The following is a 17189-nucleotide window of genomic DNA, read 5'->3' as shown; positions in this document are numbered from 1 at the left end:
GCTGGCTCACAGGGACACGTCTGGGACCCCACGGTCAGTTTCCTGGCTGCAGAGCCTGGTCATTTTCATCTCCCTGTGCACCTCTGAATCTGCAGAGTTGGCAAGGCAAGGCCTGGGCCCGCAGAGGTGCGCGATGGCAGAGAGGGTGCCAGGTCTCAGGACGTTTGCACGTCTCTTTGCTGCCTCCTCCCTCAGCATCTTCCCCTACCGCCTCCGCCACCTCCTTCTCCTTCTTCTCCCCCTCGCCCTCCCTCCTCCCTCCTTCTCTTCCTCCAGCTCCACAGCACCCTATGTTAGCGCTCTGCCCCCTGTCACCCTAGCAGTGTGGGGAAGGGGCGCGGGCTGCAGCTAGGGCCTGGCTGACTTGCGGCTGACGGGCGGGGGCTGGGCCAGTCGGGGGCAGGGCGGGGCCGGGCCTATCGGGGCTGGTCGGGGGGCGGGGGTGGGGCGGGGCCGGGCGGGGGCGGGGGCGGGGGCTGGGCCGGGGGCTGGGCCGGTCGGGGGCGGGGCGGGGCCTGTCGGGGGGCGGGGGGGGGGGGGGGTGGCCGGGCCTATCGGGGCTGGTCGGGGGCGGGGCGGGGCCGGGGCCTGTCGGGGGCGGGGCGGGGCGGGGCGGGGCCGGGCCGGGCCGGGGCCCGTCGGGGGCGGGCCGTGTCAGACGCCGTGTGCGCCCAGGCTGAGCACTGAGAAGGCGGCGCGGTGCTTGCGGAGCAGCAGGCGAATCTTCTCGTCGTCCGAGTCGGGGTCCAGCGGCTTGTTGTACTCGTCGTCCTCGTTCTCCGAGGCCACGCGGTCCCCGCCCGCTCCGCCCGCGGCCCGAGGCGTGGAGGACGAGGGCTCCAGGGCGCTCTTCTTCCGCCACTTGGTCCTTCGGTTCTGGAACCACACCTGGATGAGAAGGACGCTGAGGGTCATACACTCACAGCACACGCAGGGCCCCTTTCTGGGAGGTGACTCCCCTCGGTGGCAAGTCCACGCAGTCCTTAGGTGGAGTAAAGTAAATGGCTCAATAATAGAGTCGGCTGTCATATTCACATTCCTCTTTTTGAGGGGGCAATAAAATAAAAATACACGTGGTGAGCGCAGCAGCCCTTGGGCGCAGCTGTGAGCCTCCGTGTGGCGACTCTTCCTTCTCCTCCGCCGTCGGGCGCTCGGCGGAACAGGCTCGAGGGGCCCCGGGGCGGGGGCGCTTAGTCCGGGCGTGGCCGTAGGTGCTCGAGTCGCCGTGTGGCTCCGCAGACCCTTGCCGAGGTTCATGAGTAACCCCCCTAATTACACGAGCGCGCTGTGCTCCCGCTCGAGACGCCGACGAGCCCGCAGGGGACAGGCCGCGCGGCGCCCTCCTCCGAGACCCGGCGGCCCGCTCGCCGCTGAGGCAGCGTCAGGCTCGGGGAGGCTGCGAGGCCGGCGGCTGGGCCCGGGCCCCTGGGGAGAGATCCGCACCGACGCCGCCGGGGCCGCGGCCGCAGCCCGAGAGCGAGCGCCCCCCCCTCCTCCCCCGGCCCGGCGTCGGCGCGCGGCCTCCCGCCTCGCAGGTGGGCGTGGGTGGGGAAGGCTGGTCTTCCTTCTGGGGTTGGTAAACCGGGCCAGCTCGCTTGGCTGGCTGAGGGACACGCATGGGTCCACGTCTAATCTGGCCCCGGCTCCCATCAGCTCCGGAAATTTCTGGCCGAGGCGGTGCGGAGGAGGGGAGAGGGAAAGACCGCCGTCTGTGGATGGTACCGAGCCCCCTCGAGCTGCTGCTCGGAAGCCCTCGGGACGCGGCTCGGAGCGGACAGCCAGCTTTGGCTCACGGCAGTGGTCCCCGGCGCTCGGGGTGGCGGCAGGCCGTGCCGAGCACCAGGCTGGCCTCCCAGCGCGAGCGAGCGCGGCGGGGCCGGCGCCGAGGCTGCCTCTGTGCCACGCGGCGGCCTCCGGTCCCGGCAGGCGGCTCCCTGCCAGGCACACCCCGGCTCCCACACAGACTCACCTTGACCTGCGACTCGGTCATGCCCAGCGAGTATGCCAGCCGCGCCCTCTCCGGGCCAGCCAAGTACTTGGTCTGCTCAAAGGTCTTCTCCAGGGCGAAGATCTGGTGGCCCGTGAAGGTGGGCCGGGTGTGCTTTTTCTTGTGGATGCTGTCGCTCAGGGGGTCCGGGGCTGGCGGGAGGAAGGAAGTGTGCGTTAACGGGATGGGCGGGCTGCCAGCCCTGCCTGCCTCTCCCGCAGGGCAGCTCCCTCCTACGGAGAAGCCGCCGAGGACAAGGGGCCGTCGTGCCACCTGCCGCCTGAGCAGCACTTCTGACATTCTGATAATAGCGACTGCCACCGCTGCCATGTCTCAGGGGGGAGGGCGGGTGGCACCCTCGAGGGAGCACCTACCTGCCCCAGGTTATAGCTGTGCGGGGGCAGAGGGACCCCACCCTGGGCTCCTGCTGCTCTGTAATGTTCTCAAGCCTCAGTGATGCTGCCTTCCCCCAAGGGGCTGATGGGAGTCTCCTCAGGGACACCAAAAACCGGATTAGACCCCTTCCACCAACAGTCGGGGCCAGGGGCCCGGGAATTCCACCCCTGCCTACTTCCTTGCTCTTAGGATCCCATTTTCCAGATTCTCCCGGAAAACCAGAGCCTTTAGCCCCAAGTTACTGCTCTCTCCTGTCACCAGGCCTGGGAGTCATGGGGCTTCAACATGCTGGAGAGTCTGGCCACAGAGGCCCAGCCCCCAACCCCTGCTGGCCAGGGCAGCCTGGTCCCTCCCCTTCAGTCCTCTCTCCCTTTGTGTCAATTCAGCCACTGATTTTCTGAGATATTTTCCTGTGTGTGTATGTGCACTGGGGGTCGAAGCGTCAGGGTGTGAGAGGGTGTGTGGGCTGGGGGGAAGATAGAGGTGAGAGAGAGAGACAGCTGGAGGCTTAAAGCACCCCCAAAACCAGGTAGTAAACTGGGTTCCAAGAGCTGAGGTCTTCACCTCCTGGAGCTCGCCGTGTTCAGGTGGAGAGGGCAGGCTTTCAGGCAGTGTGGCCGGCCGGAGCAGTGCAGTGGATGGGGGTCAGTGTGCTTCAGGGTGTCCTTGGCTGGCCCCAAGCCCCCCCTGCAGTGGGGGAGCCCTGAGGTCAGACAGCAGTGGAGGCCCCCTCCGCTGCTTTGCCCCCGAGATCCGAGGGCCTCTGTGGCACACTGATGGCTCCTGCAGCCACTGTCACTCTCCCTGCCTCCCAGGCAAGCCTCACCTGCCTGTGCATGTCCTGCCACCTCCTCAAGTTGTTGACTGGCATCATGGGGACCCTGGACCAGTTGTCTGAAAACAAGTTTGGGGATGGGTGGGGTGAGGAGAGCCCCCCAGCTAGGGCCAAGTCCGACCTGGCTCAGCACTGCTCCTGGAGACTGGGCAGTTGTCACTCCTACTGTTGACATAAACTCTGAGGAGGAGAATGGGAAATGGGCCCCCTTGATGGCAGGGGGGACTGCAATGGGGTCAGGGGGCATTCTGTGTACCTGAATGGTGCCAGGGCATTCGTGGGCTCTCAGGGAAGGTGATGTGGTGGCAACATCTCTTAGGGGACAGCAGTTGCTTGCTTTGGATGAAGAAGTTGTGACATGGGCACTGGGTGGGAGAAGTAAGGTGAGCTGCCGTACTGTGGGTGGGGGCTAGGGGTCTTCCCCAGACCTGGAGACTCCCAGGTTCCCTAGGAGGGCAACTGAGGTGGTGGCTGATAAGGGGAGGAGGTAGGGGTCAAGACGCCTGTCCAGGCAAAGCCAGGGTAGAAACGAGGCTGGGGAGAATTCAGTCCTGCACTAGCTGAGAGATGGCCCAGGGTGTCTGAGCTGGGCCGTCTGATGGCACCTGAGGAGAGGTGGGTGGCAGGTGTGACTGCCCTGTGAGTGCTCCCTTCCCGTGCCTCCTCCCTGATCCGATCTGGGCAGTGCTGGGCAGGGTGAAGTCGGCCCTGTACTCACTGTGGCTGCACTGCCGCCCGCTGCGCCAGTCCTGGCCCGAGTCCGCCCAGCAGTTCCGGGTCCGGGGCGGGTACTCGCTCCCAGCCTTGGAGAAATTCCCCACCTGGGGGCCATAGTAGACGCCCTGGGAGCCGAGTCCACCAAAGCCGGCCACATGGGGGTAGCTGGAGAGAAGGCTGCTGTTCGGTGTGGCCACAGGCCTGCTCAGGATGTCTGTGATCCCGTGTGGGGTCCCGGCAGCCAGCTGGGGGCCCAGCCCCGGAGAGCTGAGCTTGTAGAAGGAGTTCTGCATGGAGTACTGGCACACAGGCGCCTTCATCTCCGAGAACTGAGCCAGTGGCGTGTTGTTCAGCAGAAACGTCCCCTGGAGGTTGGACTCCATGATCCCCAGGACCAGGTGAGGGGAGGCAGGAAGCCCACAGGCAGACCCCTACAGCCCGAGACCCCACGCTCTGGCCCAGAATCCCATGGCAGGTTCGGAGGGTTAAAAGCGGCCCTGAGCCCAGGACTGCCCTCCCACCTAAGGCGTCCAGCCCAGCCCTAGCCCAGGGCCAGCACCCACGTCAGCTGCTAGGAAGTCAGGTGCTCCAGGCAGTGAGAGACCTCACCAGCGCCCCTTCCTTCTCTGCCTGCCTGGCCTGGGGAAGGCGGCTCCCCACGCCTCAACTCAGACCCCTCCTCTGCCTCTGAGTCTGGGACCCTCCATGAGAAGTTTGAAGTTCAGAGAAGCAACATTTCCCTGATAAAGATATGGCCCATTAGAATACAGACCTGAGACTGGCTGAGCTGTGAGAGCCACGTCGCCATTGGTCGAAATCCACACGGGCCGCACATTGGCTTCTCCTAGACAAATTGCACTTTGAAAGATTGACTGTGAAATCAGCCAGGGGGTGTGTGTGTGCGTGTGTGTGTTTACGCATGAGAGAGAGAGCGAGCGAGCTCTGGAAGCTCTGTTCATTCTCAAAGGGGGAATGCTGCTGCTCCCCCAGGTCCAGCATCTAGGAAAAGATGGGTACCTGGGGGCCCCTGGAGGCTCCTGAGGCAGCTGGAAGCCGCAGTTCCTGAAGCTGCTCCTCTGAGGGTGAAGAGGCCAGGCTCAGGGTTGCTGTCCTAGGGTGCTTGGGCGCCCTTCTGGGCAGATGCCTAAGCCTCTGGGGGACTGTGCAGTCTGCACGGATGCTTCCCTTGCCTCTCCATGCTGGGGCAGGTAAGTGGCGAGGCTGGGCTTTGAGGGGAGGATGCACATCCCTGTGCCTGGGAGCCTGGGGTGGGAGCCTGGCAGGTGGATTGGGCAGGGGTGGGAGTGCGGCAGCTCTGGGAGGCTGGGTGTGTGCTCTGCCTGATCCCTCTGTCCTGCCTCCCTCCTGCTCTGAGGGATCATTTGTGTCTCTGCTGGAGCAATTGCCGTGTTCTCTCTGGCTTGGCACTGGGCTCGAAATCTCTGATGGCTGAGACGCTGTTGATTCAGCGGTGGGTCCCTGTGCTGGGCACTTGGTTGGCGCTCAGTAAATATTGGATGGATGGGACTAGATTGAATCACAGAGCACCCATATGCCTTTCCTTTCTAAGGACTTTCTACAACAGACCGGCTCTGCTGGGGGCTATCTCCCATTTTACCAGCAGGAAAAACATGGTAAATAACGGGTTATTCTGTCTGGGGCAGCATTCTTTCTTGCAGTTTTTGTTTTTTTAAGTGGAAACCAGCATGCCACTGGTCTGAACATGCAAAATGACGGGAAAAATAGTGACTGCCAGACAGATGGACTGCTGTCCGTCCTCTGCCCGGCAGCCCCAAGGCCTTTCCTGACCAGGCTGTGGGCTCCTTGGCTCTCCACCACCTCGTGGTCAGGCTTTGGCAGGTGGGAGACAAGAGGTACCCTTGGCTAGCCTTCTCCTTGGTTTCCAGGGGGAGGCTGAGGGCCCAGGCCTCAAGGAGGGCTCCCCTCTCACACGGAGCCCAGTTCCCCTCGTGGCTGCTGTCTGTTTATGGTGGAGTTGGTCTCTCTGAGCCATGCTCTCTGTAGCATAAATGATGTAGGTTAAGGCAAGAAAGACCTCACAAAGGCCGTGGAGATTGTTTTTCTAGAACTTGGATTAAAAACAAGAAAAAGACATTCTTATCCGTCTGAGGCGGTGGCACTACCACGCCGCCTGTCACAGGCATATGGGAAACTTAATTCCGATTCCCAGGGTGGGGCCCAACGCCACCCCGCAAGTGTGGTTCTGAACCTGTGCTTTGCGCCCGTCTGGGAGATGCAGCTGCAGAGCTGGGGCTGGCCCTGCGCCTGGGTGGCTGATGCTGAGAGAGGCTTCAGATTCCGAGTGAGGGCTGGGAGTGCTCCCAGGACCCTGTGACTTGGTCACCCCCTAGGGATGGGAACTTACGGGGAAGAAAGGCTGCAGCAATGATTGGACTCATTTAATGCCCAGCTTGACAAAGGCATTGTACTTGGGAACCCCAGCATGACAAACTGAAGAGACTTTATCAATTGCTTACTCCATTCCGTCATTTGACAGATGAGGAACCAGGCCAGCCTGGTGACCAGCCTGCATGAAGTGTTAGGAGCTAGTTAGGAACAGGGTGAATTCCCCCAAGTTCTTGAACTTTAAATGGCATCGCGTGCGGAGGCCAGAGGCCTTGGCAGGGAGCAGAAGTGTACACCAGCGGTGGGCTCAGCCATGGACCTGGTGGCTTATGGTGCCCCCTCCACCCACCTTGGACTGGCCCCCATCTCCTGAGAGTCCTTAGGTGGGACGGAATCTGCTCTTCCATCCCCGGGGTGGAGGGGCTTCTCCCAGAGTGGGCTGTCCAGGTTTCCAGGAGGTGGGCACCTCTCTGGGGTGCGGGCCAGCCACCCCCTTACTGACCCCTCACCCTCAGACTCCTTCAGGCCTCAACCCAGGCTTCACTCAAACTCCCCAGGGACGAGCCAGGAAGGAGCGACGGAGCCGTGTGCCATGAGTCAATTTCTTTATTAATTTCGACATTTGTTCAGCTGGTGTAGGGAGGATGGTCTATACATCAGAGTGGGGGGGGGGGTTCTCTTCCCAGAACAGAGCATGTGGGAGAGACTCAAGAAAAGATTCATTTTCATAACAATTAAAAAAATCAAGGTAATTCCAAAACCTCTAAAAAGCGTCTAATGTGCAGACCGCAGCATTCTCTAGGCATCGTGTGGAGACCCCGGCTCCTCCGGTACTAACGGCTCCTACAGCAGCTGGAGCGCAGCCATGCGCCGCGGCCGGCCCGCCGGGCAAGCAGCCATGCCACACGGAGCGCGGTGCTAAAGCGGGGCGGCGGGGCGGCGGGGCGGGCAGGCAGGACCGAGGCGCGGGCGAGCCCGGCCCGTGTTCCTGGGCTGTGGCCGGAGCCGTCGGACGGGCCGGCCGCTGCTCCCACCTCCGGGGGCGCCGCGCTCCTGCGCCCGGGCTGCGCTTCCTCCAACCCGGCCCTTGGGCTTCCAGAAGGCTCGGCGCGGGACTCCCGCTCCCCTGCCCGCACCTCTGCAAGCAAAAGCGACACCGCCCGGAGCTTCCCGAAGGCCGGCCGGCGGGGAGGGCTGCGCCCGGCTGGCTGCTCCTGGGGCCTGTGCGCTGGTGACAGGCCCAGGGCCAGGGGGCTGACGTGAGGGGGGCTTCTGTGCTACTCCGAAGTGTGACTGTGTTCTGAGGACCCTCTGAAGAGGGCAGGGAGGAAGGTGACTGGACCCCGGGAACAGTGGCTCTGGGAGCGAGAAGAGCCTGCCAGTCTCTGTCCTGGCCCCAGAGGGCGCCCGGGCCGGGCGGATTGTGCTGATTCGGGCCTCCCCGGGCCGGAGGCTCTACTGGAACTTTAAGGCTCTTCCCTGATGGCACCAAGGCGAGGAATAGCCAGCTGTCTGTGTCCTTCCTGCCCTGCCTGGAGCCTGGCCCAGGACTGTCTCCTTCCTGGCTGGGGCCTCCTGGTGGTCAGCTGCTCTCTCCTCCTCCAGCTCTTCTCCCCCAGCATGTGGTCAGCAGTGGGCCCCGTGCCCGCCTCTCCAAGTGGGGCAGGGGGCTTGGTCAGAATAGGGGCACCGAGGCTGTCCAGCCTAGGCCCCCACCCTGCGGGCTGCCTGGACTTAGAGCACCAAGTTCGCTCTGGGAGGCCTGGAGGGTGGTGGCTGACTTCCAAGAACCAGCAGATACCTTCACTAGCCCTACTCCCTTCCTTGCTCTCTCACTGAAAGACAGGCTGAAGCGCCTTCTCGCGCAGCCTGGAGAAGCCCTCAGGAGCTGAGCTACTAGTGCTTGTACATACCGCTAAAGTGCTTCTATTGGTTTGCATAGTATTTATTGTTTTCATATACACAAGGCTGATTACTGTACAGTTTACACTTTGAACACAGACTATGATATAAGTGCTTGAAGATATAGAAAATCTCTTCTCTACTGAACATGCTGGTGCAATCCTGGGACAGCCACCGGCCCTCCCCCAACTGAGAGAGAAGACCCTTTCAGATGGGGCACTGGCTCCCCTTGAGCCCTACAGCTAAGCCTGGGGGTCCTCGCCTCAGATTCTCAAGTCCCTAACACAAGGAACCCCGATGCACTCTAAAGCTAATGATTTTCCATTGGAAGATGATTAATACTGAAACTGGCAGAGAGAGAGAGAGACAACATAAAAAAATTCCAGTTTATCCACAGGAGAGTCTATACAGCTTCGGACATCACAGTAAAATCTGTGTGTATACTGAGAAGAGGGGAGAGGTGCCTGTGTGTGTCCTGAATGTCACGTAGCGCTTGTGGGAGGAGCGGTCCCCTGCGGAAGGGAGGGACTGTCGCAATGGAATGGAGGTGTGTGAGGATGGGGAGGCGGGCAGATGAGGACATGGCATTAAGGTGCTGAACTGATTTCGTGCCTAGTTTTCACTTTTTTTTCTTTCCAGGAAGCCCACATGGATTTCTCACAGATGAGATTGAAAAAAAGTACCCTGTAACAAGTCAAAATTAAAACGATTTAAAAAAATATATCCTCCCCAGCCACCAAAGAGCCCTTGTTCACTGCCTTGAGCTTGCTCTCCATGCCTCTCTCTCTCCCTGCTTCTTGCTGCTTTTGTCCTGTTTCCCGACAGAGGTCCGTTGTCGCTAGAGGCAGGATTGAGGACTGCAGGTCATGCGTCTACAGTCAGTCTGAGTTCATGCGAATAGGAGACTAAAGGAAGTCCCTTACAGAGACCATGCGTTTCTAGAGGAGCGTGTGTGCCGCTTCTGTAGCCCTCGGTCCAGCTCTCCTGTGTGCATGGCAGAGCGGGTGGAGTTCAAGGGTTGGGTGTCGAGGTGTGATCCTGAGGGACACAAAGAGAGAAGGAGTTACTTAGAAATTAAAGGTGCAACTTCCAGCAAAAACCCCAAATGCGGAGTTTTGTGCTGCTGCCCAGCAGGGTCTGCTTCAGAAAGAGCAGCCTCCCCAAGCAAGGTGCGGAGCTGAGAGGCGCTTGAGCTTGGAGCCCTGTGCTTCCCGGAACCCCAGCCACCCTCCCCCAGCTCCCCGCTCCGAGGCTGCCTCGAGCGGCATCTGCCCAGGCCACACTAGTTCCCTGTTGGGTGGACGAGCTTCCTGAAAACCCTCCAGGGTGGGTGCTCTTCACCTCGGAGAGGAGCAGAGGCCCCCAGGCCTATGATTGTCTTAGGGAGAAATCCCCATGAGAGATCCTTGTGCCTAGGAAAGGGACCATTCTCATGAGCCAGGGCTCTTCCAAGAAAGAGGCTAGGCCAGGCAGCGGTGCCTCCACTTTTTCAGTTCAGTTCAGCCAACATGCAATGACACCTGCTGTGCTCCAGCCCTGGGGACCCAGAGGCAGAGCAGACGCGATCAAAGCCTCAGACGCGATCAAAGCCTCAGACGCTCACTAGCCTCAAAGGACAACAGAGCCTCCTCAGCTCTGGTCCACAAGTGCTTCCTGACAGGCGCCTCTGGCCTCTCCCCATGCTCGGTGGAGGGACAAGCTCTGTTGTGGCAGAGAAACGTTTGAAAAACAGGTGCTTTCTCCCTAGGCTATTGTGTGTCCCAGGCTGGAAGACAGCAGCTTTGCCTGCAGAGTGAAGTCCAAACTCTGCAGCTTGGGATTCACAGCCAGACATGCCCCTGCGCCCGTGCCTCGGCCTCCAACCTAGGGTGGGAACTCCGTGTTCCCAAGGCTGGCCCGTCGGGACTCTGTCTGCAGGGACCTTGGGAGGCATGGGGAAAAGAAGGACACTTACATAAAGAGGAGCTGGCAATCTCCTGAGTGGGGCGGGAAGTGACATAGAAAGGCAGAAACTCATTCTGAGACAGAGCTGTTGGCCAATCAGGAGCTGTCTTGGGCCTGACAGGTGACAGGGTTGGGGAGGAAGCTGGAGGTGACCGAGGTGAACTGACTGAGTGGTCCTCCAGGGATGGGAAGGTGGCCATAGAGCACAAACCAGGCCTTCTGCTGCTGTGCTTGAAAGAACTGTCACCCTGGAGGGCCGGACTCCTCCAGCACGGGGCCTCCCTGTCAGCAGCGCCCTCTCCTCCAAGTCTTCCCGTCCTGCCACACCCACTAGCTCCCTGCCTTTGCTGGCCTCTCCTGGCCAGGATGCCATCCAGTCTCCTCTCCATGTAAGTTCTGCCCCCCCCCCAAGACCTAACCCCCATGAAGCCTTCCTGACCACTCCAGCTTCCCTGTTCCTCTGCTCCCAAGTGGAAGCTCTCCTCTCCGTCACTGCCTTTTGTTTAGAGCGATCACAGCATGTAGTGGTTAAGAGCATGAACTCTGAAGCCGATTGCCTGAGTTCATACATGTGTGTCTGAGAATTTCCTGCTGCATGAACTTGGTCAAGTTACTTACACTCTCTGTGACTCAGTTTCCTCTGCTGTAAGATGAGGGCAAGAACAGGACATTCCTCATTAGATTGTTGTGACGTTCAAAAGAGCTAAAGGCATATAGAGTGCTTAGGACAGTCATGTCAAGGGTGACAGGGCTCTCCAGCAATGCCCTCATTTTTGTCCTGTCTTTCCTTTCTGCATTATTCCCCTGGCTGGAGTGTAAACACCCTGAGGGCAAGGGCTGGGCCTTATCCCTCCTGGTGGTCCCCACAGTGCCTACCCCACTGCTGAGCATGCCTCAAATAAGAGACCTGATAAAATCCTGAACCTGGGAAGGCAGGCTACCACCTCCCGCCCATGCGTCTGCCCAGACTCGGGGCGAGGAGAGACTTCCAGGCTTAGAGGTCACTCTGGTCACAGCTCACATCCTCTGGAGGAGCAGTGCTCCATCCAGCAGGATCTGGGTGGCAGCAGAGGGAGGACTCAGTGCGAGTCTCTGGCTGTGGCCGGTGCTCTGCCACCATCCTGCGCCTCTCCCCCTTGGTGCTCTGCCACCATCCTGCGCCTCTCCCCCTTGGTGCTCTGCCACTGTGCTGTACCTCTCCCCCTCGGTGCTCTGCCACCGTCCTGCGCCTCTCCCCCTCGGTGCTCTGCCACTGTGCTGTACCTCTCCCCCTCGGTGCTCTGCCACCATCCTGCGCCTCTCCCCCTCGGTGCTCTGCCACCGTCCTGTACCTCTCCCCCTCGGTGCTCTGCCACCGTCCTGTGCCTCTCCCCCTCGGTGCTCTGCCACTGTCCTGTACCTCTCCCCCTCGGTGCTCTGCCACCGTCCTGTGCCTCTCCCCCTTGGTGCTCTGCCACTGTCCTGTACCTCTCCCCCTCAGTGCTCTGCCACCATCCTGCGCCTCTCCCCCTCGGTTCTCTGCCACCATCCTGCGCCTCTCCCCCTTGGAGCCCCAAGAAGGTCTTACCCTGTAAAGAGCTGAGGAAACAGCCCCCCGCCCCTCCAAGTGGCTGCGCTGGTCAGGTCCTTTCCTCATTTCATTTCTCTGTGCTGCCACCTCTTCCACCCCCTACCCAGGGTCTGTGGCTCGCCCTTCTCTCCCTGTGCCCCAGACTCTCATACACCGCAATGGCTGGGGAGGGAGGGTGGGCTGTAACTGAAAACAAAACAGCAAAATAAACCACCATCCTTTGCCTCCCTGCCTTCTCCCACTGAGAGTGCTGACTGATTACTTTGAAAACTTACAAAAATATTCTATTTACTCAGAGCTAACACAAGTCTTGCAATTATAGTGTCTGAATAGAAAGTGTCTTTTAAAAAGGAAAACCAAAAAAAGCAGCAGCCTTTTCATGCCGCAGCTTTCCGAGAATTCCAGAAGGAGGAGCCACACAGATGCGGAGGGGTGCCCACGACCAGTGCCCCACCCAGGCTCCTGGTGACCCAGAGGGTGGCTGGGCTGTCCTGCCCCCAGCACTCCTGCTGCCCTGCTCCATGCTGTCACTTTAGCAGCACTGACACCATAATTCTTGGGCCTCAATACTTGGGCGTGAAGCACAACCCACCAGCTGCTACCGTCTGCCCCAAACGATCAGGCCTTGACTAAACAGCTTCTTAAATACGACTGGAAAGCAACCCTCCGTGCCAGCCAGGCCTCAGACCCAGACTCCTCCCCGGGTCAGGAGTGACTGTGGGGAGTCAGAACGTGTGATCGGGGTTGATTCAGTCCTCACCTGGGAGGGGAATGTGCCATTCCTTTGACCAAACTATCACCATCCTTCATTTCAGCTCACCTTTTAAATATAAAGCCTACAACTGTGCCACATCAGCTTTAGGAGGTTTGGGAAGGAAAACCAAAATCTCATAATAACGTATTCTTCAGTATGCATAAAAATCAGTGGAGGGGCTGGATGCAGAATCCTGAGTTCCAGAATTTACTTCAGCAGGTGTGGGGCGGGGACCAGGAATCTGCACTTTAACCAGACTCTCAGATGACAGAGGCAGGGATGCGGACCACACTTGGAGAAACAGTGCATTAGGACTTGACAACGTCTACAGCCCTTTCACAGACACTCTTCCACCACCATGGCCGCCCTACAGGGGAGAGATGGGCATTTGCGCTGTGCTGCGGCTCAGGCCCTGAGGCTCGGCGAGCCGCCCACCTGGCCCTGGGCCCGGCTACAGGTGAGATGGGGGACGGAGTGAGTGCTGCATCCACGTGTTCTCCTTGCTCTTCACAGCAGCTCTCACAGCTCCCGCGATTATCTTTAGGCCTTTTTACAGAAGTCTGACACACATTCAGAGGGGACGCCTTCCATCCGCCCCCTAGGAGACAGATGCTCAGGGCAGTTAAACGACCTGTGTAAGGTCACACCACGTGGAGAGAGGGGAAGACAGGCCTTGAATCTAGACTCCCAAGCCCCAGCTTCCACTCTCTCTGCAACAAACACAGTCACTAGCATTACTCACAGTAGTTCTTATATTCTATAAAGTCGCCGTGAACACTGGCTTAGCCAACACCGAACCGTGGCTCCTCAGGAGGAAGCAGCACTAGGTTCCTGCAAGCCGCGCTGTTCACAACTCTTCTGTCAACCAGTGAAGACATACCCTTGTTTTATGCCTGTTTCTGTTTAAAACCCCTTATTCAATACACATGGTTGCTTCGCTGACACTGGACTCACGGCCAGCAGCACTAGAACTCAGCCCCGGATAAAGCTCACCAGCACACGGGTTTTCCCCGGAAGGCCCACCCAGCCTTCTGGCTCTTAAGACACTAGACAGCACTCCAGCACTAGGCTTGGGGGCCACTTTGAACAATGAAATCACCAAAAGAAAGCACAAAAATGCAAAAACATGGCACTAAATAGACCACAAAAAGGAGACTAGTTTACAGCAGGAGAGCTGACACAAGCGGCAGGGTGTTGCCTGTTAGGCCTCAGCGGGGACGTGCACACAGGGCCACTGCAGGTTTCACCGCCATGCCCAGGCATGACGAAAGTGCTATGAGTGCTGGTTTAGGGGTTAAAGTAACTTCTGCAATTGTGGAATTCACAAATATGGGGACCGACTGTCCATGCTTGCGAGTGGGTGGGAGGGAGTGTGCAGGGCCAGAGAGGTTGGCCCTCGCTGTCTTCTCTGTGGTCTTTGTCTTGGGGGCAGAGCACCGCAGGCCGCCCGCTCTTCCACTGCTCTTTGGGACCTAGGTGGGAGCCTGCCTCCATGCTGGCTCCCTCACCACTGTCCCCACCGTACGCTCCCCCGGCCTTTGCTTGGCAGAGGCCCCAGCCCTGGCCTGGAGCCAGGCTGCTCAGTGTTCCTGACACCCATGCTCGGGGGTCTGGAGCCACACCCTGTGGGGGGGTTCAGCCACTTTGCAGACCACCTCCAGACATTTTTTTTTTCTAAAGTCCACGTTCCAGCCTTGCCCCCATCTGGCTTCTAGGCTGCCTCTCCCGCCTTCAGGGACATCAGGAGCACCTGAGCCAAACAGGAGCTGGAAATTAAAGCCGCTGCTGCCACTGCCGCCATAAGAAAAATCAGGCAGAAGAGGATACTTTCCCTTCCACTCTCTGCTTTTTCAAATTATATGCACCTTGGGATTACTTCCAGGAGTAATTACAGCTAGTCTCCAAAACCAGCAGCCTGGCGGGGCCCCTGGCAGTGCGGGGGTTAACACGGTGACCTCCTTAAGCTGCTGAGGCGTCAGGTCTAATTTTATCCCCTAACTGGATCCGTGGGCCTCTTTTTTGCCCACATGCTGCAGGATGTCGGGAAGCCCAGAGTCAGCACTTCTGGTGGCTCCAAGGCAGTGGCCCCGCTTTTCGCCGAATGCAGAAAGCTGGAGCCTGCGTGCCACCTGGCCCAGAGCGAGGCCCTGGGGGTGTAAATGGCCACAACCCACTTAGCGCTGCGCTGGGGCCACAACGCCTCCCCACTTCCTGCCGACTCCCACCCCGACGCATCCTGTACTGAGCTGCCCCGAGCTGGGCACAGTGAAGGGCCTCGGGGCAGCTCAGTACAGGATCCCTCAGGGAGGACGGAGGTCAGAGCTGGCCGCTGAAGCCCCCAGCACCGCACGGGCCCGCTGGAGAGCCCTCGCCGCAGTGTCTTCTCAGCCCCCTCATCGACATCACCGCACAGCCCCGGTCCTCAGCCACACTGTCCCCATGCTCACACACGCCATGCACCCAGCCCCGCCTCCCTCTGACTTGCAGGGAGAATGCCAGCTACCCCTTGGGCCTATTAACTTGGTCCTTTCCTAGAAAGCAAGGGCAAGAAACATCAAGGAGAATGGAAGCCTTGGGTTCCTCAGGACTTTTGAAGGGTTCCAGGTTCAAGAGACCGTGTGGGTCTACGCCTGTCACTGTTGGACACTTCCTGGGGACTTGTGTGGAAACAGCACAGCCTAAACAGACTCTACTGTACCCTCCAGCGCCCTGTGCCCCATCCTACAGATCCCCAGGGCTTGGTTTCCAGGATGACATTACTGCTGAGTTACTGAGAGCCTTCACTCAGGAAAGCGTTTTGGCAAATCTGTCTTTTGCACTCCCCGAGAGGGAGGTCAGCAGGTATTGCTGACTGTTTTCTTGATGAAGAAACCGAGACTCAGAGACACAGACGCTAAGGAGAGGCGGGTCTATGCTCGAGACCACTGCTCATCCTGCATCCGCTGGGGGTGGAGAAGAAGGGACAGGGGACGGGGGGGTCAGGAAGTGAGCAGCCATTCCCAAGACCAGCCACTCAGAACCAGGCCAGGCCATGCAGAGAGGATGCAGAAAGACGGGGTTACCTCCAAAGAGGCCCTCCGAGGGGAGGGGCTCGAGGTCACTGTTTCCCCCTTTTCAGGCTGGCCCGCTTCACTATCTGAGCCCCCTTCCTGCCCTCTATCAGGTCCGGCTGCAGGCTACTCCCTCTCAGCTCCACCTGGAGACAGCAGCAGAGACAGAATGCAGGACAGATCACACAGAGAGACGGGGCGAAAGATAGGCAAGAGATTGAAAGGCATCCTGTGGAGGCCCTGCCAGGGGGAAGGGAGGCTCAAGGGGGAGCCCAGAGAGAGGTGAGCATGGTGCAGACTGGAAGCCACTCGGGCTGGCGCAGAGGGGAGCAGCAGGGAGAGGCGCTGGGCACTCGGAAGGCGGGCGCCTCGGAGGCTGCAGCCACCGCAGTACCTTGGCGTGTTTCATAAAGTAATCAATATCGGCTTCCAGCTCACTAGGATCCTCCAGGGGCCCCTCAGCAATCACCTCCTCGTGCTCCTGGGTGTCATCGGCACCAGACGAGTCTATCTGACGAACAACTTTGCGAACGATCTGGAAGAGAGACGTCAGGGAGAAAAGGTTGGCGAAGCCGTCAGGGCAGACTCGCGAAGAGCAGCTCCCAGGAGTGACATCAGGGAGAGGCAGCCTTTGTCCTAGGGGCCCAAGAACAGGGCTGGGCCTCTCACCCCCATCACTGAGTGTAAAATTCACACTGGACAGCCTCGGAGGGGCGAGAATTTGCAGCGGGGGTCTCAGCAGTTCTCATCAGTGGTCAGAGTCTGACCACGTGTGACTGCTGTCTCCAGCCCACAGCACCTCGTTCTGCCTCTTGGTGTCGATGCAAGTTGATGCAGTCTGTCCTCCCTGGATGGCTGTAAGCTCCGGAGGGCAGGGGGCGTTTCTTTTTCATCTATAGTAATTTGATGCAATCTTCCTGTTCCCTTATTCATTTATCCAAATATTCTAACTGTTTACTCTGCACCTAGCATGTGCTAGGAGTGGGACATGAAAACATCGACAAGACACGATCCCTGATTGCTGTGCAGAAGGAAAGACAGGCACTGGGGTTTCCCTCTAACAGTGTGAGCAGCACTGCAGTGGAGCGTACAGGTCTTCCCTTCTCTCCTTCTCCCATTCGCCCATATCTAGATGGGGCCCAACCCTTGACAGGCAAATTCATGTTTTGCTGAATTAAAATCTACCCATTCAAGGTGTTTCCACATCCTTTTCATTTTAGGAGGGCTGTGGCAGTCCAGGACCACCAGACGGCTGCCTTACAGGGCTCAGCATCACAGGACTAGGTTTGGGCTGCTCCACGGGGCCTTCTGCAACAGAGTAGCAGGAGCTGAACTCAGGTGGAATCAGGCAAAGTGGCTCTGAGGAAGGTCATGTGCAGACCAGGGAAGACAAGGGCTCCTGGCACCAGAACCACCTCTTCTGGGCCGTGCTTATGCCCCGTTATGGCAGCAGCAAGAAGCCAGGAGAGGAGTCCACAGCCTTCTAGCTTCTAGCCCACCTGCCACTCCCCAGCTCAGGAGATTCTCTGCACCCACCTTCTTGGTGACAATGTTGCCCTGCTCATCCGTGAATTGCTCCTCTGTCACCTGCTCGCCTGGAATATTCTGAAGCTCATTTCCCTGGAATTAGAGAAAGGGAGAAAACTCGAGATTGCTAAGTGGGAGTT

The 17189-nt window shown here is 59.2% G+C and overlaps 2 protein-coding genes and 1 non-coding gene across 18 annotated transcripts in view; all 3 read right to left on the bottom strand.

The window, feature by feature from the left end:
• Positions 1 to 581: 581 nt before the first annotated feature.
• NKX6-3 (NK6 homeobox 3) lies at positions 582 to 4318 on the bottom strand. The gene is made up of 3 exons (XM_023630677.2): positions 3937 to 4318; positions 1970 to 2139; positions 582 to 888 (listed from the first exon to the last, which is right to left on the bottom strand). Exons 1-3 carry the CDS (start codon positions 4316 to 4318, stop codon positions 655 to 657), a joined length of 786 nt encoding a protein of 261 aa, XP_023486445.2. The 3' UTR covers positions 582 to 654.
• Positions 4319 to 8231: 3913 nt separating this feature from the next.
• Positions 8232 to 17189, bottom strand: part of ANK1 (ankyrin 1) — a 207559-nt gene continuing 198601 nt past the window's right edge. For 5 of the 16 annotated variants that reach the window (XM_014736524.3, XM_014736535.3, XM_014736525.3 and 2 more), the window contains 4 exons: positions 17059 to 17142; positions 15917 to 16057; positions 15535 to 15668; positions 8232 to 9242 (listed from right to left, as the gene is read on the bottom strand). In XM_014736524.3, coding sequence (XP_014592010.2) covers positions 15570 to 15668; positions 15917 to 16057; positions 17059 to 17142 — 324 coding nt within the window. In that variant the 3' untranslated portion in view covers positions 8232 to 9242; positions 15535 to 15569. The remainder of the gene's footprint in view (positions 9243 to 15534; positions 15669 to 15916; positions 16058 to 17058; positions 17143 to 17189) is intronic. The other 11 variants (XM_005606280.4, XM_014736531.3, XM_023630684.2 and 8 more) reach the window with 3 other exon arrangements.
• On the bottom strand, positions 14706 to 14771 carry MIR486 (microRNA mir-486). Its single transcript, NR_033059.1, has one exon. It is a non-coding gene; the product is annotated as a microRNA mir-486 (primary transcript).

Source organism: Equus caballus, chromosome 27 (assembly GCF_041296265.1).
Source record: "Equus caballus isolate H_3958 breed thoroughbred chromosome 27, TB-T2T, whole genome shotgun sequence".
NCBI classification, from domain to species: Eukaryota; Metazoa; Chordata; class Mammalia; order Perissodactyla; family Equidae; genus Equus; species Equus caballus.
Note: the sequence above shows the minus strand (reverse complement) of the source record. Positions and strands in the feature narration are given on the sequence as shown.

Coding starts and splice junctions, on each gene's coding strand:
- NKX6-3 (XM_023630677.2), bottom strand. CDS start 4,318: ATGGAGTCCAACCTCCAGGGGACGTTTCTGCTGAACAACACGCCACTG. Junction 2,140..3,936: donor CGGGCGGCAGTGCAGCCACA/GTGAGTACAGGG, acceptor TCCTCCCGCCAG/CCCCGGACCCCCTGAGCGAC. Junction 889..1,969: donor TGACCGAGTCGCAGGTCAAG/GTGAGTCTGTGT, acceptor CTTCTCATCCAG/GTGTGGTTCCAGAACCGAAG.